The sequence below is a fragment of the Chrysemys picta genome, chromosome 3, assembly GCF_011386835.1.
Source record: "Chrysemys picta bellii isolate R12L10 chromosome 3, ASM1138683v2, whole genome shotgun sequence".
In the NCBI taxonomy this organism is placed as follows: domain Eukaryota; kingdom Metazoa; phylum Chordata; order Testudines; family Emydidae; genus Chrysemys; species Chrysemys picta.
The window spans coordinates 177388984-177410794 of NC_088793.1; the positions used below are offsets into that span (position 1 = coordinate 177388984).

The window sequence follows — 21811 nt, forward strand, 5'->3', positions numbered from 1 at the left end:
AGAGATCCTTTAATAAAGCCCATTCCTCCATCCAGACCCAGAATGTCTATAGCTGACTGCCTAGTTAATGAGAGGGAAACATTAACTGAGCTACGACTATCCTTCAAAATGACTGGAACTCTACAATCCTCCGGGTTAGCTTCAACATGGAAGGTCTACTCCTCCATCTGGATTAGGTTTAGCTTGTGGTGACAAGAGCACAACAAAAATCCCAAGGATCCTGCTATCCCAGTTATCCTGGATTTTCTTCAGAAAGGCATAGACAAGAAATTCATCCCATCACTATAGCACACCAGCTACAAGTAGTATCCTAGTCACAAGATTCTCTGGTTCCTTGACAAAAACAATGTATCCAGATTTGTCAGAGCAATCAGACTGGCTAAACTTGTGATCAGACCAATCGTTCCTAAGTGGGACTTACCATTGGTATTAAAAGCCCTAACCACACACCCCTTTGAGCCATTGACATCAATATCTTCATTCTATCTATCCATCAAAACCTGTTTTCTGGTTGCCATAATGTCTGCTAGATGAATTTCTGAACTGGCAGCTTTATCCATGCAGGAACCCCACTGTGTGTTCCTTGATGACAAGACAGTGCTAAGAATCCAAGAATCATTCTTGCTTAAAGTGATTTCATCTTTCCATGCCTCACAGAAAATCATCCTCCCTTCATTCTGTCCAAACCCACAGTACCCAACAGAAAAGTTGTCACACACTTTAGATGTTCAAAGAGCACTGAAGATCTATATCACGCAGACTGAATCAAAAGACGATCAGGCTCCTTGTTTGTCTACCTTCAACTGAAGCGCCATAGGCTCAGGGTACTCAAGCTATCACTAGCTAGACGGATCAAGCTATGCATCGTAGAGGCATACATGGTATCAGGTTCTCCTGCTCCAGACATCATCATGGAACCACCATGAGATCTATGGTGACATCATGGACGGAAAGAGCTTGTGTTTCCACTACAGAGATCTGCAGGGCAGCAACGTGGTCATTAGTTAACACCTTTATTAAATGCTATAAAGTGGACACCTGCTTAAAGTTGGGCACATGCTAAAATACCTTGATGAGACTGGGCCCACGTAAGAAAGTAGCTTGCACTGTCATAGTTCCGTTTAACTTAAATAAAGAGATGCCCAGTTATTCTACATTGGGTAGCACTGACTCACTTGAGTAAAAATTTAGTGAATGCTCATATGAGTAAGGGTGGCAGAATCTCATCCAAAATAATGAACTAAACTATCAGTGAAGCTGAACTTAGCTTTTCTGCCTATTAAGGAACTAAAAAAATAAACCTTGTTCTACATGTTAAAGGGCCAGTTTCCAGATTCTGGGTTGGAGGCTGAATGCCCTCAAATCCCTTTGTCTTTAATGGAAGATGAAGGTAGTCAGCACCTTGTAGGATTGAGAACTGTCTGTCAGGGAGAGAACATGCTCTGCAATAAAACCTTTCCTTTCCCAGAATGGTGCTCCAACAATCATACCTTAGCTTGAACACGTGTTTCTTCTTTTTGTAATCAACCGCTATTTCACAGACTGCTTCTTTCAAGCTGATGGGGATCTCACTGTGGTAGGGAATGCCAGAAGCAGCAGCCTTGGAATCTTTGTAGAAGCCCATCTCTTGGTTGTTTATAACACAGTACACGTTGTGCCAGGATCTTCAAGAAAGGGAAAGTAATCAAAGCATGTGTAAGTCTAATTCTCTTCAATGAACCATGAATCTGACTGAATCAAGTACAATTATCTTTATACAATTATAAAATGAACACCAACTCAGTCTGGGGAGGTAGCAAAACACGTATCACCCTTATAACTGCAGGCTGAGAATTTTCTTGCGCAAGTGCTGTTTCAAGACAAAAGTATTGATCTTGTGCCAAATGGAACAGAGATTTCTAGAGCTCTCTCTTATACCACATTAGCATACCCTAAGAGTGGGAGTACTGTTTGGAAAATAGGCAGTTTACATACTCGAGAGAGAAACTGCTTGACCTTTTAATGAGTACTTGTTCTTGTAGAGGGATTTTTCACTGTATTATAAGATTATGGATGAATTGTGTATAAAATTCTTGACTCTTGTATACCCTCTGTAGCAGTAATTATTACCTCCTTCTGTAACATGGTTGTAGAAAGAAAGGAATACTAGAAGCAGGTCTCCTTGAATATTAATACCTCTGACCTAACTATCTACATCAAGTTTTATAGTTTGACACATTCCTGTAGAATCTCAGCTCGGTGGAAAAACTTTTTCCTCAGTAGTAGTCACAGCACAAATATAGTTTTTCCATGTGACGTGGGACTCTAGATAAGAGGACAAAGACAGACATTTTACTGTAATTCAAATCTTTGCCCCCTTGGCTGCAACCCAACACTTCACTCCATTAGTAGTAGGGAGTGATGAGCTAGAGCAGGATTCAGACAACACTTTATTTTCCAGGCAAATTATAGTTATGGCTTTCCCAGTGTTTCCCCTCAATGGTCATATAGGACCTGATTCTGCTTCCTCACAAAGATAAAAACTTTCAATGGGAGTGTTCCTTGTATGGGGACTGCAGAGTAAGGCCCTTAGAAATTAAATCAACCAGTACATATAAATCTAACTTCAACCCACACTTTGAGCAGATTGCAGTGTAGATGGAAGGTGTTAATTATAAACAACTAAAAACGTAGATGCTTCTAGTACCAGACTTGCACATTTTTCTTTTCCCGCGGGCTTGTAATTGAGGTACTACACTGGGACTCAGGAGATCTGGATTCAATTCCCAGCTCTGCCCCACACCTCTTGCGTGACCTTGGGCACGTCACTTAATTTCCCTGTACCTCAATTCCCCATCTGTAAGAGAACAATAAAATTCCTTTCTCCATCCTTTGTCTTCTTTGTCTATTTAGCCTGTACGCTCTAAGAAGTAGGAACTATCTTTTACCATGTGTTTGTGCATCACCTAGCACAATGGGGCCTTAATGTTAACTGAGGCTTCTAGGGGCCATGTAGTACAAATAATGATGTTTAGTAGTCTTAATGTATATTTGAATGTAAAACTTATTTACATTAAATGCTGGCTACTTTACCTGTTTGAGGCTTTCTTGTTATGTGTCTCCCACTCATGTTTACGATGCAAAATGCCCTCCATCTGAGCTGAAGGAGTCTCTTGTGTTTTGGCTGGTAGGGTAGCCGCAGTCTGAGCCTGAATGGTGGTCTTGGCTTTGCGGTCTGCAGTTGGGGAAGGAACAGGACTAGACTCTTTTGAACTTGTCCTCTGTTCTGCAGCTCCATTGACCATTTCATTTGTTTCCACAGTTTCCGCCACCTAGGAACAGTGGAAAAAACATTCAGCTAGAGGCCACACAAAGCTACAACATCTTAGAGTCAATTTTCTATCTTGCACAGTGTGGCTGAGTGTACACTTTGTCTATAGAGTAAGACAGTCCAGTAAAATCACTTTCACACCCCCATGGAGACACAGAAGGCCAAGGAAATTAGACTTATGAATGGATTAGTACCCATTTTACAGATGGAAAAAAAAACCAGGAAAAATAAGAGGAGCTAAACATCAGTGTGAGTTTTACTGCACTTTGTTCTGTTAATCAATCCATATTGTTTTATATATTGTCAATCCTAAAATGAGAGCATTTCATCCCATTGCTAAGTACTCAAAGACTTGCAACAGTAACAATCACACTTCTGTAAACATTAGAGGAATAATTAAAGTTATAGACATCAGCCACCTTACATATATTTATAATTTTATGGTTTTAAGTTTAATATAAATTATAAACATGTATTAAATTGCAAGGAAACAGAAAATACAATCAGAACTGTCCAGGAGCATTCACAAAAACACAACTTTAATGTATGTTGCAAAATTGCTTTGTTTCTGTAAATGCTCTTTCTCCCCAGGTCCCAGGTAGCACATAATCAAAACATGCAGAAATTAGGAAGATTACACCATGCATTTCATGTCCATCATCCCAGTTAGGATTTGGATCTTAAAGACAGGGAAAATGTGAGAGGTCAAATGTCAATTTATCAAAGTCTGTTGCAGACTTCATTATTAGGTGGATTGGATTTATGTTAAAGGAACTGGAAACCACCACAGTCACTCAACATCACACAGCTATTTACCCCCAAACAAAGACAGAACCAAGGCCTTGCCCATCACTTGCTTTGTTGATCGCGTTGCCTGTTGCACTGTGTTCGAGATAGCCTAGAGAGCAGCCAGGTTTCCAGCAGCTCTGACTGGTCAAGCTGTCGACGTCTTCAGGAGCCATTCATCCAAAAATCATTTAAATTGGAATCCTAATGGCTAGTGTGCTTTTGCAATGCAGCTTGGTTCCAGTTTTATTTTTTCCTGTACCATTACATTGACGTGTAGAGCCTTTGGTAGCAGCCCACAGGTTACACAATGAGTGTCTGGTATTGTTATTAGCAAGTTACTAAAGCTCATTGCTGCTAATGCTCTAGTAGATTACAAACATTCTGTACCATTTTTATGCAAGCAAGTATTTTCAAATGGCACAATAATTAAAAGACATTCCCACTGTTGCACAGCGGCTGAACAAGTCAAAAGCAGCAGAATTATTAGGCAATGAACTACAAATTAGACCTCCCTTTGCTAGAACTTTTCATGCCTGTCAACTGTGAATTATTATATCTTAGATCATTGTACATCATATACTGAACCCTAGAAAAATTCAAGTATAAACTTGTTATGAATATGGGAAGGATTGGTTAACTGCCTTTAAACAAACTAAATTTTCAGAGTATATACATTACATCACTGAAACAGGGAAAGAATCACAACTCACATTACATTTCAGGCCTGTACAACCCTATAATCTAGTTCAGGGTTTCTCAAACTTTATTGCTCCGAGACCCCCTTCTGACAACAAAAATCATTACACAACCTCAGTAGAGGGGACCAAAGCCCAAGCCCCACCGGCCTGGGTGGGAGGGCCAAAGCTGAAGCCTCAGGGCTTCAGCCCCAGGTAGGGGGCCTGTAACCTGAAACCTGCTACCCAGGGCTGAAACCCTTGGGCTTTGGCTTCAGCCCTGGGCGGTGGGACTCAGGCTGCAGCTTTGGTCCCAGGTGGTGGGGCTCGGGCTTTGGCCCCGGGCCCCAGCAAGTCTGAGCTAGCCCTGGCAACCCCATTAAAATGAGGTTGCGACTCACTTTGGGGTCCTGACCCACAGTTTGTGAGCCGCTGATCTAGTTTATTGGAAAACAAGTGCCACTTGAAAATGTCCATCCTGGATTATGGTTCTATCTATTTCCTGTTGGTATTTTACACCTTTAGGCTACGTCTACACTATGAGCTAAGGGTACGATTCCCAGCTCGCATACACATGCCTAGCTCAATGAGAACTAGCATGAGGATAAGTAGTAGTGCAGCCATAGTGCATGGGCAGGGGTAAGACGGCTAAGCTGTGCGGAATATGTACTCACCCATTTCAGACAGGTTTGTACTCAGCAGAGCTAAGCCATGTGGCTGCTGAGTGTGCTACCATGGCTACACGACTGTTTCTACATTGAACTAGCACAAGTATGTGTACACAAGCTGGGAATGTGAAATTTGGGCCATTAACATCTGCCACTTTTAACCAAACATCAAAATAAAACAAAACATGCTACAGGAAAAAAGACTGGTGGATGAGTATCCTAACGCTGCCAGCATGGTTACCAGGAAATGGATGTTATAAAAAAGCAAGCTAACATCCTAGTTCATCATGTTAAAAAAAAAAGTGTGTGTGGGGGGGCCTAAGCAAAAAGCTACTTGGCTAGTGACAGTTTAATTACTGTACTTGAAACAAATTCTTATTTCTAAATTGACAGATCTATATAGTGAGACTGTATGAAGTTTAAATGAAGAACAAGAATTAATTACTGGGCATGTGTGTAAACTGTACATTACAGTGGATGATGGTAACTTAAATACTTGCCAATAGCCTTATATAACTACGTAAAACTACCTGTAAGCTAACCTTAGTATTTGAAGGATTCAACTAATTTTCCATAGTAAGTATAGGAAGGATATGAGAATATCACAAATATGGAGGTACCCATATCTCCTCATTGTAGGTAAAACAGAGAACTTTTTCAGTACAGCCACTGCACATCTAGTTAGAATGTTTTTATGGAAGAGATAAAAAAAAATAACTCACTGCTGAGATTTGCAAACCTGTTGTTTTAAAAAATAACTGCCAATTTTAATTACATAATCAGTCCCTGAACTTCTATTTCCACTTACAATTTAACTATTGATTTTAATTACTGGATTGCAATAAAAACCAAAATGCATATGCAAACTAAAACACTACAGTTATGCTAGGTCTATGAAAAGCTAATGGAAATTTTTGTAGCATAATTTTCTTTTTTATATGTTATCCACAATGAACAGAAGACAAGCAAAATAAATCTGCACATGGACCACAAATATTTATACCAAGTATGTGCCATGAAAATAAGAAAAAAAAAGAGGAGCTAAATAAACTTTAATGGAAACATGCTTTGAGCATGCAGAAACAACACAACAGAGGACAAACATTAATAGCAAACTGTACTGTTACAATAACAAAACAGTTAACACACATGAATACATTTTTCTTCATTGTGACTGTTTATGGGAGGTTAGTTGCAAGTACTTTAGTGGCTAGCTACTATTCATGAGGTATTTAAATCACAACTGTGACATGCAACATGACAGCTGGTGACATGATTAGAAACACCCCTTTGATTTTCAAAGTGCATGAAGCAATATTACATTCAGTTCATCAACTTGAGTCTCTGCACTATAACTCAAAGACAAATAAATTACAGCCAATAAACTGTTCTGTCAAAGATATAATTTTGAGATCTTAGTCATAATTAACAGGTAAAAATATTATACTCCCTTAGAGTCTGGCATTATGATTTTAATCATTTTTCTTGACAGTAAAGCAAAATTTGTATATTTAACCCTAATAATATAAACTAAAAATTATTATCTACCTAAATAACTTATTGTTAGCCAGAATACATGTAAAGGCTTCCTGGTCTGGCAAGTCTAAAGACGCAACTAAGCTTTATGAGTACTGTAATACTTTTAAAGGCACAGAGACCCAATACTGGTGCATGGAATCCACCAGAACATTTGTGTATATTTGTATACAGAAATTTAAAAAAGATTAAGAAGCTATATGTTGTTATCCTGACAAAAGAAAAGAAAAGACATGCATCACGAAGTGGAAAGATAAGTTAAGTACAATTGTTGGAGAACAGTCCATCAGTCACCTTTGCTAAGATACTCTTTTGAAATCTAAATTTTGATCATCAACAGCAGCTTATATCAACTCTGTTACAAATAGCAAAACTGGTGTATGTCTAATGTATTGCAACATGTGGTTCATTAAATTATAGGCTAGAAAGCTCTCATTAAGAGATCAACATGCAGATGGTGAAGATTAATAAGATGTGTTATAAAAAGATTCCATAATAAAAAAAAACAAAAACAAACAAAAAGAAAAGAAAAGTTGAATAAGGTTATGGTAACAACCAAGATGATTTGCTGTATGGAAAAATTTTATGGTGCTACTGCAGGCCCGCTCTCAAATTCCTCATCACATTTACTTGTGGCATTACTTTTTGCAAAGCTCTAGCATTTAAAACAATCTAGTTTTCATCATTCTAATATTAATATTGAAGATGAATTGAAATGCTTTATTGGAGAAAGGAACATGGAAAAACTGTCTGACACCCCAGAATGTTTACAGAATATATGTGCAGAACCAAAAGCACTAGGGATAGGTATTTGGGAGGTGAACTGCTGAAATGCATTTCCTGCCAAAGTCTGAGTTCAGGGTGTCACACTGCACCCATATTCATCATGGTGATATGATTATGGCATAATGATGATGCATTTTGTACAAGACGGATCATGTGAGGTCTCATTGGAAAAGTTATGATTTGCCAAAATATGATTATCCTATTTGCGTGCAAGTATCCTGGGGGACGTGCTAGTCCCATGCTAAAGGGATTTCTAGCCTGTGTATGGAAACTTGCTGGACTGCTTGTATCATCAGTCAGGGCGAGAAATAGCTCATTCAAATCCTATCTATCTAGTATGTTCGGCTTACTTTGTGGTTTTTTGTTTATTTGCTAGATAATCTGCTTTGATCTGTTTCCTATCACTTATAATCACTTAAAATCTATCTTTCTGTAGTTAATAAACTTGTTTTATGTTTTATCTTAACCAGGGTGTTTTGAGTGAAGCGTCTGGGAAAATCTCAGCTCTGTAAACAAAGGCTGTTGCATATCTTTCCCACATCGAGAGGGAAGCAAATATATTAATGAGCTTGCATTGTACAGAACCCTGTGGAGCAAGATGGTATAATTCTGAGTTTATACTCCAGCAAGGGTGCAAGGCTGGGGAGCTGGGTGGCTTAGTTAAAGCACTCAGGTAGCTCAGCTGGGTGTGTGGTGCCACCTGCTGTTGTGTTGGGTGATAACAAGGCCTGGAGAGACTGGCTGAATTACCAGCAGAGCAGTGTGAGGAGGACCAGCCCAGCTGTATGGTTTGGGGGCAAAGAGGTTCCCATGCTCCCAGACTGCATCCTGGGGGTGACAACCCGTCATACAGGGCTTTGCATTTCCATTGCAAAAATGATAACTCTAATAGCCCATGGCCCCTCATTTAGGTTATTTAAGGTGACTTTAAGCACCATACAGGATCAGATCCAAAGACATAACAAGGAGCAGCAGCATGCTTTACAGCACTCTGAGTGTTAGAGCAATTAAAGTTGCAGGGGAAACAGACCCTGATTTCAGGCCTTGGCAGGAATGGTATCAGAGACAAATCAATTTTCTACTATTCTGTTGTTATAAATAAATGTATTTATTGGTAATTTTTAAGTCTGCACATATGAGGCTAACTCCTGTTTGCTTTATTCTTATGCACACTCCCATTGACTTCACTTGGACATCTTCTATTGGTAAGGATTACTCACATGAATAAAGCAAGAATGATTTAGCCTGTATTCAGTTAAAAATTCAGGGTCTTATACAATTATGTGTATTTTTTTTTTTTTAAAGAAAGCATTGCAGCTCCTTTTTCAGAGTTGGTGTCTGCTCTCAGTTACCCAGATTATCTAGCAAATAAACAAATACCCAGGGTGTGTCTATTTTACTCAATGGAGTTTCTATGGTGTAAACTGAGCAGAAATCAGGGGAGAATCTGGCCCTAAACGTTATGCGGTGAGACTAAAACTCCTTATAAAGATTGAATATCAAAAAACCAGTTGCTCATTTTTAGCATTCTAGGTTCTCTGTTTATTTTTATCTTCAGTTAAAAAGTTAATTCTGCATGGAATGTTACACAACTAACCTTTAGGCTTTTATTTTTGGTAGTTATAACTCTTTTCTCCCCCACAGCCAGTATTGCCAAGCTCATTTGCATAGATTATCTTCAGCCTCGTAAATAACTCACTTGCTAATGCAGCTAATTTAATAATGTTGCAGCGCTGAAACCTGTTAGTATAACTGAATGCGTCATACCTGTCAGATTTTAGTTTTCTTCTTCATTATGATGTAATCTCATTAAATCTCAATTACTCATCTAAAGGATGATTTAGCTGTAAAATCTTAATGCTATTAATGACATGAAAAACTCAAAATAAGTAACAGGAAATAAAAGTATCATTTTAACTTAACTGAGTGTCAGTGAAGGGATTCAAATAAACAAGGATTAAAGTGAATCAAATATATATCCAAGAGGGCTACTAATTAAATAAAAGTCAACTGGATGGGAGAAAAGCAGCAGGGGATTTGAAGCCAAAAGATTAAAACCAATAAAATACTGAATAAAGACGGTTTTCGCTGCAATTGGTTTTGCATGTCACAGTCCAGACCATGGCCGGTCATTGGCTGTCCATCTGCTATTAAAGTTTTTGTAGTTTTGGTAGGTTTGGGAGCGGTAACTAACCCGTGGAGACTCCTGGTCTGATGGTAAACCATTTTGGGAAACCTGTTCTCCTTTTGTACCATCCCTGTTGGGAGACAGAAAACAAAATTGCATGAAATTCTAGAAAGTCACAAAACCTTCCTCACAAAAAACAAACTTTTCTACTGAATTTTGTGCACTGTAGAAATAGAAGCAATTGTTATACAAATGCCTGAATCTCCTGCGATTTACATCAGTTTTAAAAGTGTAAGTACATTGAGTTCTGTGGGTTACACCTGATATGGAATAATGTGAGGGCAGAATCAGGCCCTGAGTCTTTTAAATCATAATAACCTAACTAGGATTCTGTCCTCATCACATAGAAAATAACTGCAAATTGCGTGCGACTTAAATTGTAACTGTATTTGGTGCACACTGAGCAACTTCCTCAAATGTGCAGACCTAGAAAGTTTTACTCACATGTCCTTACACTGAGAACGAAATCAATCTGTCCACTGACTTCAATGCATGGGCGGCAGGTATCACAGGATGGGGGAGGCCGAGGCTCCCCAAACAGCCCTGTGTGGCCCTGCCCACGCTCAGCCTCCAGGACCCCTCCTGCTTCTCATCGGCGCTCTTCCCCTGTGGCCGGGGCCCTGGGCTGGGATTAGGGGGGCCGGCCTGTGGCCAGGGACTCCCAGAGCTCCGGAGCTGGAGGTGTTTGGGTGGCCCTGGGCTGGGGCAGGCCGCCAGCAACCTTGGGAAGATGGCGGGGGGGGGGGGGGAGCGCTGGCGGGAGAAAGGGGCAGGCCAGTCTCCCCAAGCTGGCGGTTCACGCGCCGCCCATGCTTCAATGGGTTTGGTCCTCAGTGTGTTCACCTAAGGAGGGGAACCAAGCTCCCTGCAGGCTAATTAAATGAAACTAGGCTTTTGTCAGCATCAAATATCTTGTTTGTGGGCCTTCTTCTCTACACTCAGATTCCCCCTCATTCTTTAGTTCTGAATCAAAGATTGTTTGAGCAGGTAATTGAGGACAACTGTTTTCATTTAATCGGACAGATGAAGTTCCAACCCTCCTCTGTGCAAAATATAGACACACTGTACTAGTGCACACTTATCCCATTCCTTGCATTTGGCTTTGCTGGCAACTCAAACTACAACAGAACATAAGCTCTTCCTAAACTTGGTTGTTCCTAGAGTTCTTTGCTCCTAACCGGTAGTTCCCTCTGCCTCAGAATGACAATCCTGCCCCTCTTGTATACTGGTAACAGTTAACAAAATGCACTTTCCACTATGACTCATTCGTAAATATCCTGTATCTTTATGCAGAGTTATGGCTCAACAGAGAAGCAGGGCTCCTTTGTGCAGGGTGCTAGCATCTGCCATCTTGTCACTACTGTCTCTAATCTGGAACACAGCATTCAGTAGATGCGCATGCACCACATGCCTTTTGTCTGAAGGTAAGTTTACTATTACTTGTGGGGCCCAGTGGGGAGTAATTCATGTGCAGTTTGCCTTCTTTGGTCTGAGCTTACCATTGTTGTGAATCTGCATCTTCTGGACCCTTTGGGCTTGGCTCTGGGGAAGGAGGCTGCCTCTTTCTTTCCTCTTCCTCTTGCTGTCGACGTACTTCCAGTAATTCCAGCTAGGGAGGGAAAATATTGGAGAATGGTAACAACTCACACTTCAGTCGTTTTCAAGAAGCATTTCTAGAAGATGCCTATAACTCAGGGCTTTTGCTGATACATCATTAAAATTAAAGTTTATTGAAACAAAACGTTTGGGCCCAATCCTGCAAATTATCACACAAGTGTGTTGTCACACTGCAGTCCATGTAAGGAAGGACATGCAATATCAGGGCCCTAATTACTATCTCCTACACTAGCAACTAATGGAGCATTTCCTCAGTAATTTACTGTTTGTGATTGTATCTTCAAAACAAACACATTATATTAAATATACAGAAAACATCCTAAACTGTTAAAGCCCTGGCAAGTAATGCAATTTGTATGTCAGTGGGCTAGACGGGCCCCTCAACTCTGGAACACGCTTTCTCTCCTCCTCTCTGGCCTCACACAGCTCCAATTTGTTGCAAAGGCCATTCATTCACCTAGGGTCTCTCTGGAGGCAGGGGGGGAAGGTATTAGCATTAGGGGGAGAGACATGTAGTGTCTGAGTGACAGGGTCAATTTGATTGAATAAACTGAAGGGAAAGTGTAAATATTGCAGTGAACAAAACACGGGAAAGTAGCCAAGAAAGCAGCCCTTTGGGGACATAAAGAGTACTCACTGTAGTCAGTCTTTCCAGTGCTGAAAATCTTTCATCCCAAGTAGCTGCAGATTTTTCAAACGCTTCATGCCGCTTAATTAACTTTTCCACTTCATCCACACTTTGACCTATCTCACGACTGGATAGGTATGGCTCCTGTCCCAGCAGCCAGGCCTCAGCCACACTAGCATCCCTTGAGAACTGATGTACTTCCAGAACTGAGCAAAAATATAAGGCAGTCAGTGCTTAGTGACATCAAAAGTGGCACAATATAGTCAGGTGCCTTTAGTTCTTGTTTTTAGAAGGGTTGGGGGGAGGGAGGGATTTAAGTGTCTTTGGCTGAATTTATCTCTGAACTAAGTCAATTGAATTGAATGGACTTATACTAGAACTGTAATTCTGATGTTCTAGTTTTGCTGAGGTAGTTTGAGCAATGCTTATATCGAGATGCAATAAGACATACAAATCAACACCTAAACTCCTAATTATGGGCTTGACCCACCTCCTGTAGAAGTAAATGAAGAGACATCTGCTGAGTTCAGTTGAAGTTGAATTGGGCTCTACTACAGTAGCACTGCCAGGAGTGCAGCTCGTGTCTCAGGAACCAACCTAGTGGTAGAACTATGCAAAGCATGTGTCTTTGGTGCAAGTAATGCATTAACCATACATTAATAATAAGATAATGGATTGCTGGCTGGGCCTTACACTGTCAATGGACGTATTTAAGATTTTATGAAATGTGACCTCTGTCTGTCACTGTGTATTGCGATGTTACAATATTATTAGGTTGTCAAGTGATTAAAAAGATTAACTGAACAATTAAAAAAATGTAATCACGATTAATCGCACTGTTAAACAATAGAATACCTTTGATTTAAATATTTTTGGATGTTTCCTACATTTTCAAATATATTGATTTCAATTACAACACAGAATACAAAGTGTACAGTGCTCACTTTATTTTGATTACAAATATTTGCACTGTAAAAAACAGAAGAAATAGTATATTTCAATTCACCTAAAAGAAGTACTGTAGTGCAATCTCTTTATCATGAAAGTTGAACTTACAAATGTAGAATTATGTACAAAAAATAACTGCATTCAAAAATAAAACAGTGTAAAACTTTAGAACTTACAAGTCCACTCGGTCCTACTTCAGCCAATCATTCAGACAAACAACTTCGGTTACAATTTGCAGGAGATAATGCTGCCCACATCTTGTTTACAATATCACCTGAAAGTGAAAATAGGTATTCGCATGGCACTACTGTAGCCAGCATCGCAAAATATTTATGTGCCAGATGCGCTAAAGATTCATATGTCCCTTCATACTTCAACCACCATTCCAGAGGACATGCGTCCATGCTGATGACAGGTTCTACTCGATAACAATACAAAGCAGCACAGTCCGACCCATGTTCATTTTCATCATCTAAGTCAGATGCCACCAGCAGAAGGCTGATTTTCTGTTTTGGTGGTTCGGGTTCTGTAGTTTCCGCATCAGACTGTTGCTCTTTTAAGACATATGAAAGCATTCTCCACACCCCGTCCCTCTCAGATTTTGGAAGGCACTTCAAATTCTTAAACCTTGGGTCGAGTGCTCTATCTATCCTTAGAAATCTCACATTGGTATTTTCTTTGCGTTTTGTCAAATCTGCTGTGAAAGTGTTCTTAAAACGAACATGTGCTGGGTCATCATCCAAGACTGCTATAACATGAAATATATGCAGAATGCAGGTAAAACAGAACAGGAGACATACAATTCTCCCCCAAGGAGTTCAATCAAAATTTAATTAATGCATTATTTTTTTAACGAGCATCATCAGCATGGAAGCATGTCCTTTGGAATGGTGGACGAAGCATGAAGGGACTTATGATGTTTAGCATATCTAACATGTAAATACTTGCAACGCCAGCTACAAAAGCAAATGCCTGTTCTCACGTTCAGGTGACATTTTAAATAAGAAGCAGTCAGCAGTATCTCCTGTAAATGTAAACAAACTTGTTTGTCTTACCGATTGGCTGAACAAGAAGTAGGACTGAGTAGACTTGTAGGCTCTAAAGTTTTACATTGTTTTGTCTTTGAGAGCAGTCATATAACAAAAAAAAAATCTACATTTGTAAGTTACACTTTCACGGTAAAGAGATTACACTACAGTACTTGTCTGAGGTGAATTTTTACAGTGCAAATATTTGAAATAAAAAATAATAATATAAAGTGAGCACTATACACTTTGTATTCTGTGTTGTAATAGAAATCAATATATTTGAAAATGTAGAAAAATATTCAAAAATATTTAATACATTTCAACTGGTATTCTATTGTTTAACAGTTTGATTAATCACAATTAATATTTTTTAATCACAGTTAATTTTAATTAATCACTTGAGTTAACTGCGATTAATTGACAGCCCTAGTTCTTCGTTGTACACCCAGACTGGGAGATATACTTTCTGTTAAACCAAGAGGCCTCCTTTAAACCCATTCTCACAATACTTAAAACTTAGGGCTTGTCTTCACTACTGAGGTAAGCTGACCTAAGTTACGTTACTCCAGCTACGTGAATAATGTAGCTGCAGTCGACATAGCTTAGGCTGACTTACCCCAGTCTCTTCACTGCGCTGCGTCGATGGGAGACGCTCTCCAGTCAATTTACCTTACTCTTTTCAGGGAACTGGAGTCGACCAGAGAGCACTCTGTCATCGATTTAGTGGGTCTTCACTAGACCCATTAAATTGACACCCGCTGCATCGATTGTAGCAGTGGCAATCTCCCCAGTAGTGAAGACAAACCCTTACACTTTGTTTTTGAGGCTTATCACTCCTAGAAACTTAACCGCAATTGCACACATTTCCTTAATAGTATAACACTGGGTGGGTTTTTGCAGTGTTCCACATAAATAGCTTTGGAAATGAGGAAATGTGTTGATGTAAAATGAAATAAAAAACTGTGTCTAAGGTTTGCCTTGCATTCAAAGCAGGAACACGTACAGCCCATGTCATGCAATTAAGGTCTGCCAGGCAGCCATCTAGGGTGCCATAAAACGGTACAGATAACAAGGAGGTTTCCACTGCAGCAAAGAGTCACTTGACAACAAGACCCCTGAGTTTTGGGAGAATCTCTTTGAAGCATAGGAAATGGAAGGTGGTCTAGTCAGGCCTAGAATATCCCCACACTTCAGCTGCCTATTACCATAGCATGGGCTTCAGGGAGAAGCTGACCAGAAGATACCGTGTTCCTGGATCCACCCTTAGTGACAGAAGTTGTAGGAAAAGGCTGGCTGACCAGAAGACAAGTTCCCTGACTTAGCAAGTGGGAGGAAAAAGCTAAGGTGAAGGAAAGAGAAAATCAGAGAAGATGGAGAGGGAAAGTTTGGGGTTACCTGCTTTGTTTACTTCAGATGAGAGGAAGGAAAGAACTTTTACCCCCATGCTAATATATTTAATGCTGATCTTTCAAGCAGTATAATAAAAATGGTGTAAAGATCACGTTATATTTCTGCCTAAGAAACAAACTCTTACATTGCAAAATCTACATTTGTAAGTTACGCTTTCACGATAAAGAATACTTGTATGAGGTGAACTGAAAAATACTATTTCTTTTGTTTATATTTTTACAGTGCAAATATTTGGAATCAAAAATAATAATGTAAAGTGAACGCGGTACACTTTGTATTCTGTGTTGTAATATAAATCAATACGTTTGAAAATGTAGAAAAACATCCACAAATATTTAATAAATTTCAATTGGTATTCTATTGTTTAAAAGTGTGATTAGTTGTGATTAATTTTTTTAATCGCAGTTAATTTTTTTGAGTTAATCATGTGAGTTAACTGCGATTAATCGACAGCCCTAGATATTGTGGTTATTGTCTATTTGTCTTTGGTATAAGAAACCTAATGGGTTTACAGGTTTAAAAATATACACTTTATGAACCAATGCACTTCCAAACATGTAGACTCTGTTATATCAGATAACACAGGTACACCTCTACCCAATAAAAATAAACTGTAAAAAAAAATGAAAATAATTACATCCATAAGGTATTGTGTATCTAGCTAGTTAGAGGTCCAATTTTGCCCTCACTGAAGTCAATGGCAAAATGCCCAGTTGATCTTTAATGCTGCGGGATTGGGCCCTCATTGCAGCCATTACCCAGTTGCTGTACCACTGGCAGTAGCAGATGCTACTGTTATCATTCCAATGTGATCTCAACGCCAACCAGCAACAGTTAACAGATAAGTACTTGTGTGTTCTTGCAGTAGCCAAAGATATCAATGCAGAAATAGTTACATCTCACTCAGCTAATAAGCAATTTAAATGCATCCTTACTCAGTCTCAGCCATTCCCATCTGTCTTCCCATTTGTCAATCATTTCTTTTCTCTTCTCTGTCAACTGCAATAACTTTTCCTTGATCTGAGTTTAAGAGAATGGACCAATGTTACATAAGAACCAAATAACTCAACACCACCAACCACACTGTATAAGCCAGGGGTGGCCAAACTTTTTGGCCTAATGGCCACATATGGCTATGGAAATTGTATGGCGGGCCATGTATGCTAATAAAATTGGGGGTTGAGTTGAGGGAGGGCTCCCAGCAGGGGGTGTGGGCTGGGGATGAGGGGTTGGGGATTCAGGAGGGTGCTCTGGGCTGGGCCTGAGGAGGGCAGGAAGGGGATCAGGGCTGGGGCAGGGGCGCGGGAAGAGGTCAGGAGGGCAGGCTCTGGGCAGCGCTTACCTCAAGCAGCTCCCAGAAACAGTGGCATGTCCCCCCTCCGGCTTGTACCTAGAGGTGCGGCCAGTCAGCTCTGTGTGCTGCCCTGTCCGCAGGCGCTGCCCCTGCAACTCCCATTGTCTGTGGTTCCCGGCCAATGGGAGCTGTGGGGGCAGCACTTGGGGCGGGGGCAGCGTGCAGAGCTCCCTGTCTGCCCCTATGTGTAGGAGCTGCAGGGGGGACATGCTGCTGCTTCTGGGAGTTGTGCAGAGTGGGGCAAGCCTCCGACCCTGCTCCCCGGCAGGAGCTCGAGGGCCAGATTAAAATGTCTGGAGGGCCGGACAAAAGGCGCTGACTTTCAGAAACAGGATACACTGTGCAAAACTGTCAGTGGCGAATTTAAAATGGAAGTGGGTGCAGTTGATTATTGTCAGCAGTAACCCTTGGTGAGGACACACTGACGTTCTGAATCCTGATTGTAAGTACCATATTGCAGTTAAAATACAGCATTTGCATGACTTGATAGAACAACATTTACTTTAAAACTACAACATGTAGATTACTTAGTAAGAAATAGAAATTGGACCTGGCTTATTTTTGCCAATCCAGTCTGACTGATGCAACCACTTTTTTCTAGCAGATAATCCACATTACTTAACCCACGGACGTTACCAAATGTCAGTAGCAGTCTATGCTGACAAGAGTCAAATCCACTGACACACCTACATGAACCCCACATTGTTCTCAACAAGAACAGTGGCTGGAAAAGCCTCTCCAGTTGCCTACTAAATGCCTCCTTGAGGAGACTGCACTGTGTTTATCTGTAATGCTGACACAGAAATCATCAGTTCCCTGGATAGACAGTCCCTTTGCTATAAAATAAGGCTTTTCCCCGCCAAAAGTGGCAGGGAAGAAATGAGGGTTGTGCGTCTTTCCTTAGGCTTAGACCCCTAACTGGGTCCCAAACTGACCAGGATAAATTAGGAATAAAATCCAGGGTTTAAGCACTAGGGAGTCAGAGATTTCTCCCTTATGACTTCAGGACAGGACACTTTCCCCCTTAATATTCCACCACCCACAAGCTAGAGATTGTTCTTGCACAGCGAGGCATAAAACCACTCCTACTCCTTCTTCAAGTAGGCTCTGTAATACATCACTCCCCTTGGTTTTAACAAGATTCAAGGCTGCCCTTTTTGCTCATAGGTTTCATCATCCCAACAGTGCACATCCCTCCTCCACATCAGAACTGAGAGTGTCACTTCTGCATGCTACCTGGACCAAAAGGTAAGTTTAGGTGCCAAACTGATCCCCCACGTGGATATACAAAGTGGTACCACTGAACTGACCCTCGATTAGAAATAATACAGTAATCTCACCAATACAAGTGCAATGGACCCTAAAGTAATGCAGTCATTATAAATGAACACCTCATTAATCAGCAGATTACACAATGCAAGCCTTCTCTAACCAAAACAAAATCCATAGTTCAGCTGCACTGCAGCTCTTGTATAGTCGGCAGGCAGAATACCTCCTCTGATGCATAGTGTTTCCTTGCCAGAAGAGATTTGCCAAGCTCAATGCACGTAGTAAAGCTGTCATTACGGGCGTCAATTTCTGCTTTGATACCCTGGTGATTGTTCATTAGTAATTCAACCGATGAAACATCCCTAAAATGACAAATTGTGGTTTAGAAATGTATACTCCAAAATTAATGGTACCACATAGTTGTTCTTTTAGACAAATAAGCTACAATAGAAATGCACAATCTAGAATTTATTAATTCCCAGTTTGTCATTATACACAAGAGGCAAGATTGTACTCAGCCTCTGCGTGATGTGCATGACTGGGGTCAGGATACAAGGAGCATCCCCCTTACACATCTATATCGTGGTCAGTACTAAGAATAAGTACTATGTGAAACTAGTGTTGCTACTAGTGCTTGCCTCTCCAAAATGGGAGAGAAGAGGCAGGCCCACTCCCCCTCTGCACTGGAACTAGACACTGCTTCCTCTCCACATGTGGCACAATGGCCATGCTACCCTGAAGCACCACGACAACAGTCACTCCTGGAGCCTGCACTGTGGCTGTGCCTTATAGGCACAAAGAATCTAAATGCATCTAACAGCCCTTAAATCTAACAAGAAAGAGCCAAGAATTACCATTCAGTAGATATTCAATGAAACGACCATACAAGAGAGTATGATTTGTCTTCTTGAAATCAACAGGCTGAAAGGCTCATTATAAAAGAGAAGTGGTATAAGGGATTGATGATGAATTGATATGGCTAGAGGGATTTTTTTTAAGCTATTCGTCTATTTATTTTCTTTAAACAAAAAAGCAACAGCTGCATTAAGATGGAACAATTTTGATCTGAAACAGACATGAAGTGAGCGAAGGACTTGACATTAATTCCTTAATCCTATGCTTTACTCTAGAGTCTGTATGAGAAAGAGCTATAATTGTCCGGCTATGCCGGAAAGACAGGAGCGGTGTTCCCAGTAAGCTGTGCGCTTGGGCGGCCATTGGCTGCCCAAGAGAGATTCAAATGGTGCCGAGCTGATTAAAGGAGCACGCACAGACAGTAGCATGTGTTCAGGTGCCCCTCCCCCATGCTACTCCATCCTGCAGCTGCTCCCCTCCCAAGACCCTCCTGCTAGCTGTGCAGAGCGGGGGTGGGGTGGGGAAGGAGGGTGCTGATGTCAGGGTGTCCCCCTTCCTCCCGCCCCATACCCGATCTCTGCAGAGCAGGGCAGAGGAGACATAGCCTGGCTAGGACTCTGCCGTAAATGGTGAGTGACTGAGTACTTTTCTTAAAGAGACAGTGCACTGTTTCTGAGATTTCCCCAGCAGTCAGCTCACACAGACTCTCTCCTTCCCCCACCTACATATCCCATCTCCACAGAGCAGGGGAGGGAAGACAACAGGGCTCAGGACAGAGCAGGAGAGCTTTCAGTGAGTGTCTTAAAGAGACAGCACACAGTGTCTTTCAGAAATGTCCCCAGCAGCCAGCACTCTCACGGTCTCTGTGTCACACACACGCACACACACACGCACACAGACTGTCTCTTTCACACTCGTTATTTCTTGGTACTTCCTGCAATGCACATATATTCTCTGTCATTTTATTCTTTCAAGGTGTGTTATTTTAGTGTTTTGACTGGTCTATGCATTTATAATTTTTATTTCTCTTACACTTAAATTTAATTCTTTTAGCAGTAAGTTCTAAAATGCCTAACTTGTTCTGGCTGAAGTAATTATCCCTATGGTAACTTTTAAAAAATATATATTATATCTAAGTTTTTTGTTTCACTGGTTTTGTTTCACTGGTGCACACACATGCACATACCTCGGTGCACATCACAAAATTTATTCCGCACATGGATGGAAAAAATTAGAGGGAACATTGGACAGGAGACACTGAATGGGGTTTAAATAGGCTGCAACTTTATTCCTAAATGTCAGGGAGTACCTGGCAAATAAAAGTGTTCAGTGCAGGTAATTCCATAAGCATTTATATATTGGGGGGGTAGGAGGAGTTGCAGCTGTCAGCCCCCCCACCCCTTTACCCACCCTGTTCTACAGCCAACTCACTGCTGTGACCCACCTGCCCCCTCAAATGAGGATTAAGGGGGAGCTCGGCTCCCTTCTGTACCAGTCACAGGAGTCCTGAATCCCCCCATTTCCACTCCTTTAAAGAGTACTGCCTTTGAATCCTTTGTCAATCCATTTTATCTGATCACCATATTCCTTCCCTATAGAGTACCTGTGCTGGACATCCATGATTACATAGTAAGTTGTGACATCACAGCCTCCTCACCATTTCATGTCTGTCCCAACTAAGGCCCCAACCTACTGTGGGGAAAGCAAACTCCACCCCACCTCACTTTGGCCAATCTGGCAGCGAGGAAAAAAATTCCTTTCCAGCCCCCCAAGAAAGGATTGACCAGTGTAATGCCCACAGCAGATCATGAGGAGACCTGGTATTGAACTACTCCCATGGAGGGTGGAGGCGGCTTTGCTTGGTTTGGGGAAAAGAGGGGTTTTCCTGCACCAGTGTGGACATGAGTAGCCCCCCACCTTCCAGTCACCTGGGAGATGGGGGGCGGGGAATGGGTCTGAATCCCCATGCTGATCTGCTCTGAAGCTGCCATAGCAAGTCATTTTCTGTCCATCTAGCCCTTAACAGGGCCACTCTCCTTTTCCTACGAGCCAGACAATGACCCATACCACTTAAAGTGTGGTGAGGTCACCCTCCCAGAGTACTGAAATCTTTCTTTTTTACTAGTTCTCTCCAGCCAGCTCAGCAGCTCCTTCCATCTGTCAGTCAGCATAGCTGCCATTCCTAATTGTGGTATGGGTGGCCAGAATGCCACCCATTGTCTGCTTTTCCTCTGTCTATATGGAAAGGTTGATTAGACAGCCATTTTATTTCACCTGGTTGGAGGGATCTAAATTATCTAGATAACCTTGGTCCCATTATCTTGGCTCAGTCCTTTAAACAGGCTGCTATATTCCTCAGCAAAAGTAGCAGCCTGACCATAATAATATTATAATATTCCATTGCAGATGTTCACATTACCTTGGCTTCTCTTGGGCTTCGATCTGCCGGATAACATCTTCCATCCAGAGCATGAGATCACGAACCATGCTGAAGAAACGAAATTTATCTCCTGTATCCACCAGTCTAACTCTGCGTCCCTCGCAGGCGTCCAGCAATGCTTTCCATGCTTCCAGGACCTCGTTCTCTCGCTTCTGGATGTCGTCAGCCTTGTCCCCAGCATAGGCAGCCTGAAGGCGTGCAGCGTCCTCTTGCAGCTGTCTCACCTAATGTGTTTAAAAAGCAAACAACAAAACTGTACCTCCGCTCGTGTATGCTTTTTAGTCAAAACAATCGACAGCATAAGGAAATTT

At 41.2% G+C, this 21811-nt stretch overlaps 1 protein-coding gene across 6 annotated transcripts in view; it reads right to left on the reverse strand.

Moving 5' to 3' along the window:
• Positions 1-21811, reverse strand: part of SPTBN1 (spectrin beta, non-erythrocytic 1) — a 210306-nt gene that overhangs the window by 3618 nt on the left and 184877 nt on the right. For all 6 annotated transcript variants that reach the window (XM_065590696.1, XM_042861182.2, XM_005307339.5 and 3 more), the window contains 8 exons: positions 21480-21724; positions 18429-18567; positions 16518-16602; positions 12206-12402; positions 11451-11560; positions 9958-10021; positions 3073-3311; positions 1491-1664 (listed from right to left, as the gene is read on the reverse strand). In XM_065590696.1, coding sequence (XP_065446768.1) covers positions 1491-1664; positions 3073-3311; positions 9958-10021; positions 11451-11560; positions 12206-12402; positions 16518-16602; positions 18429-18567; positions 21480-21724 — 1253 coding nt within the window. The remainder of the gene's footprint in view (positions 1-1490; positions 1665-3072; positions 3312-9957; positions 10022-11450; positions 11561-12205; positions 12403-16517; positions 16603-18428; positions 18568-21479; positions 21725-21811) is intronic.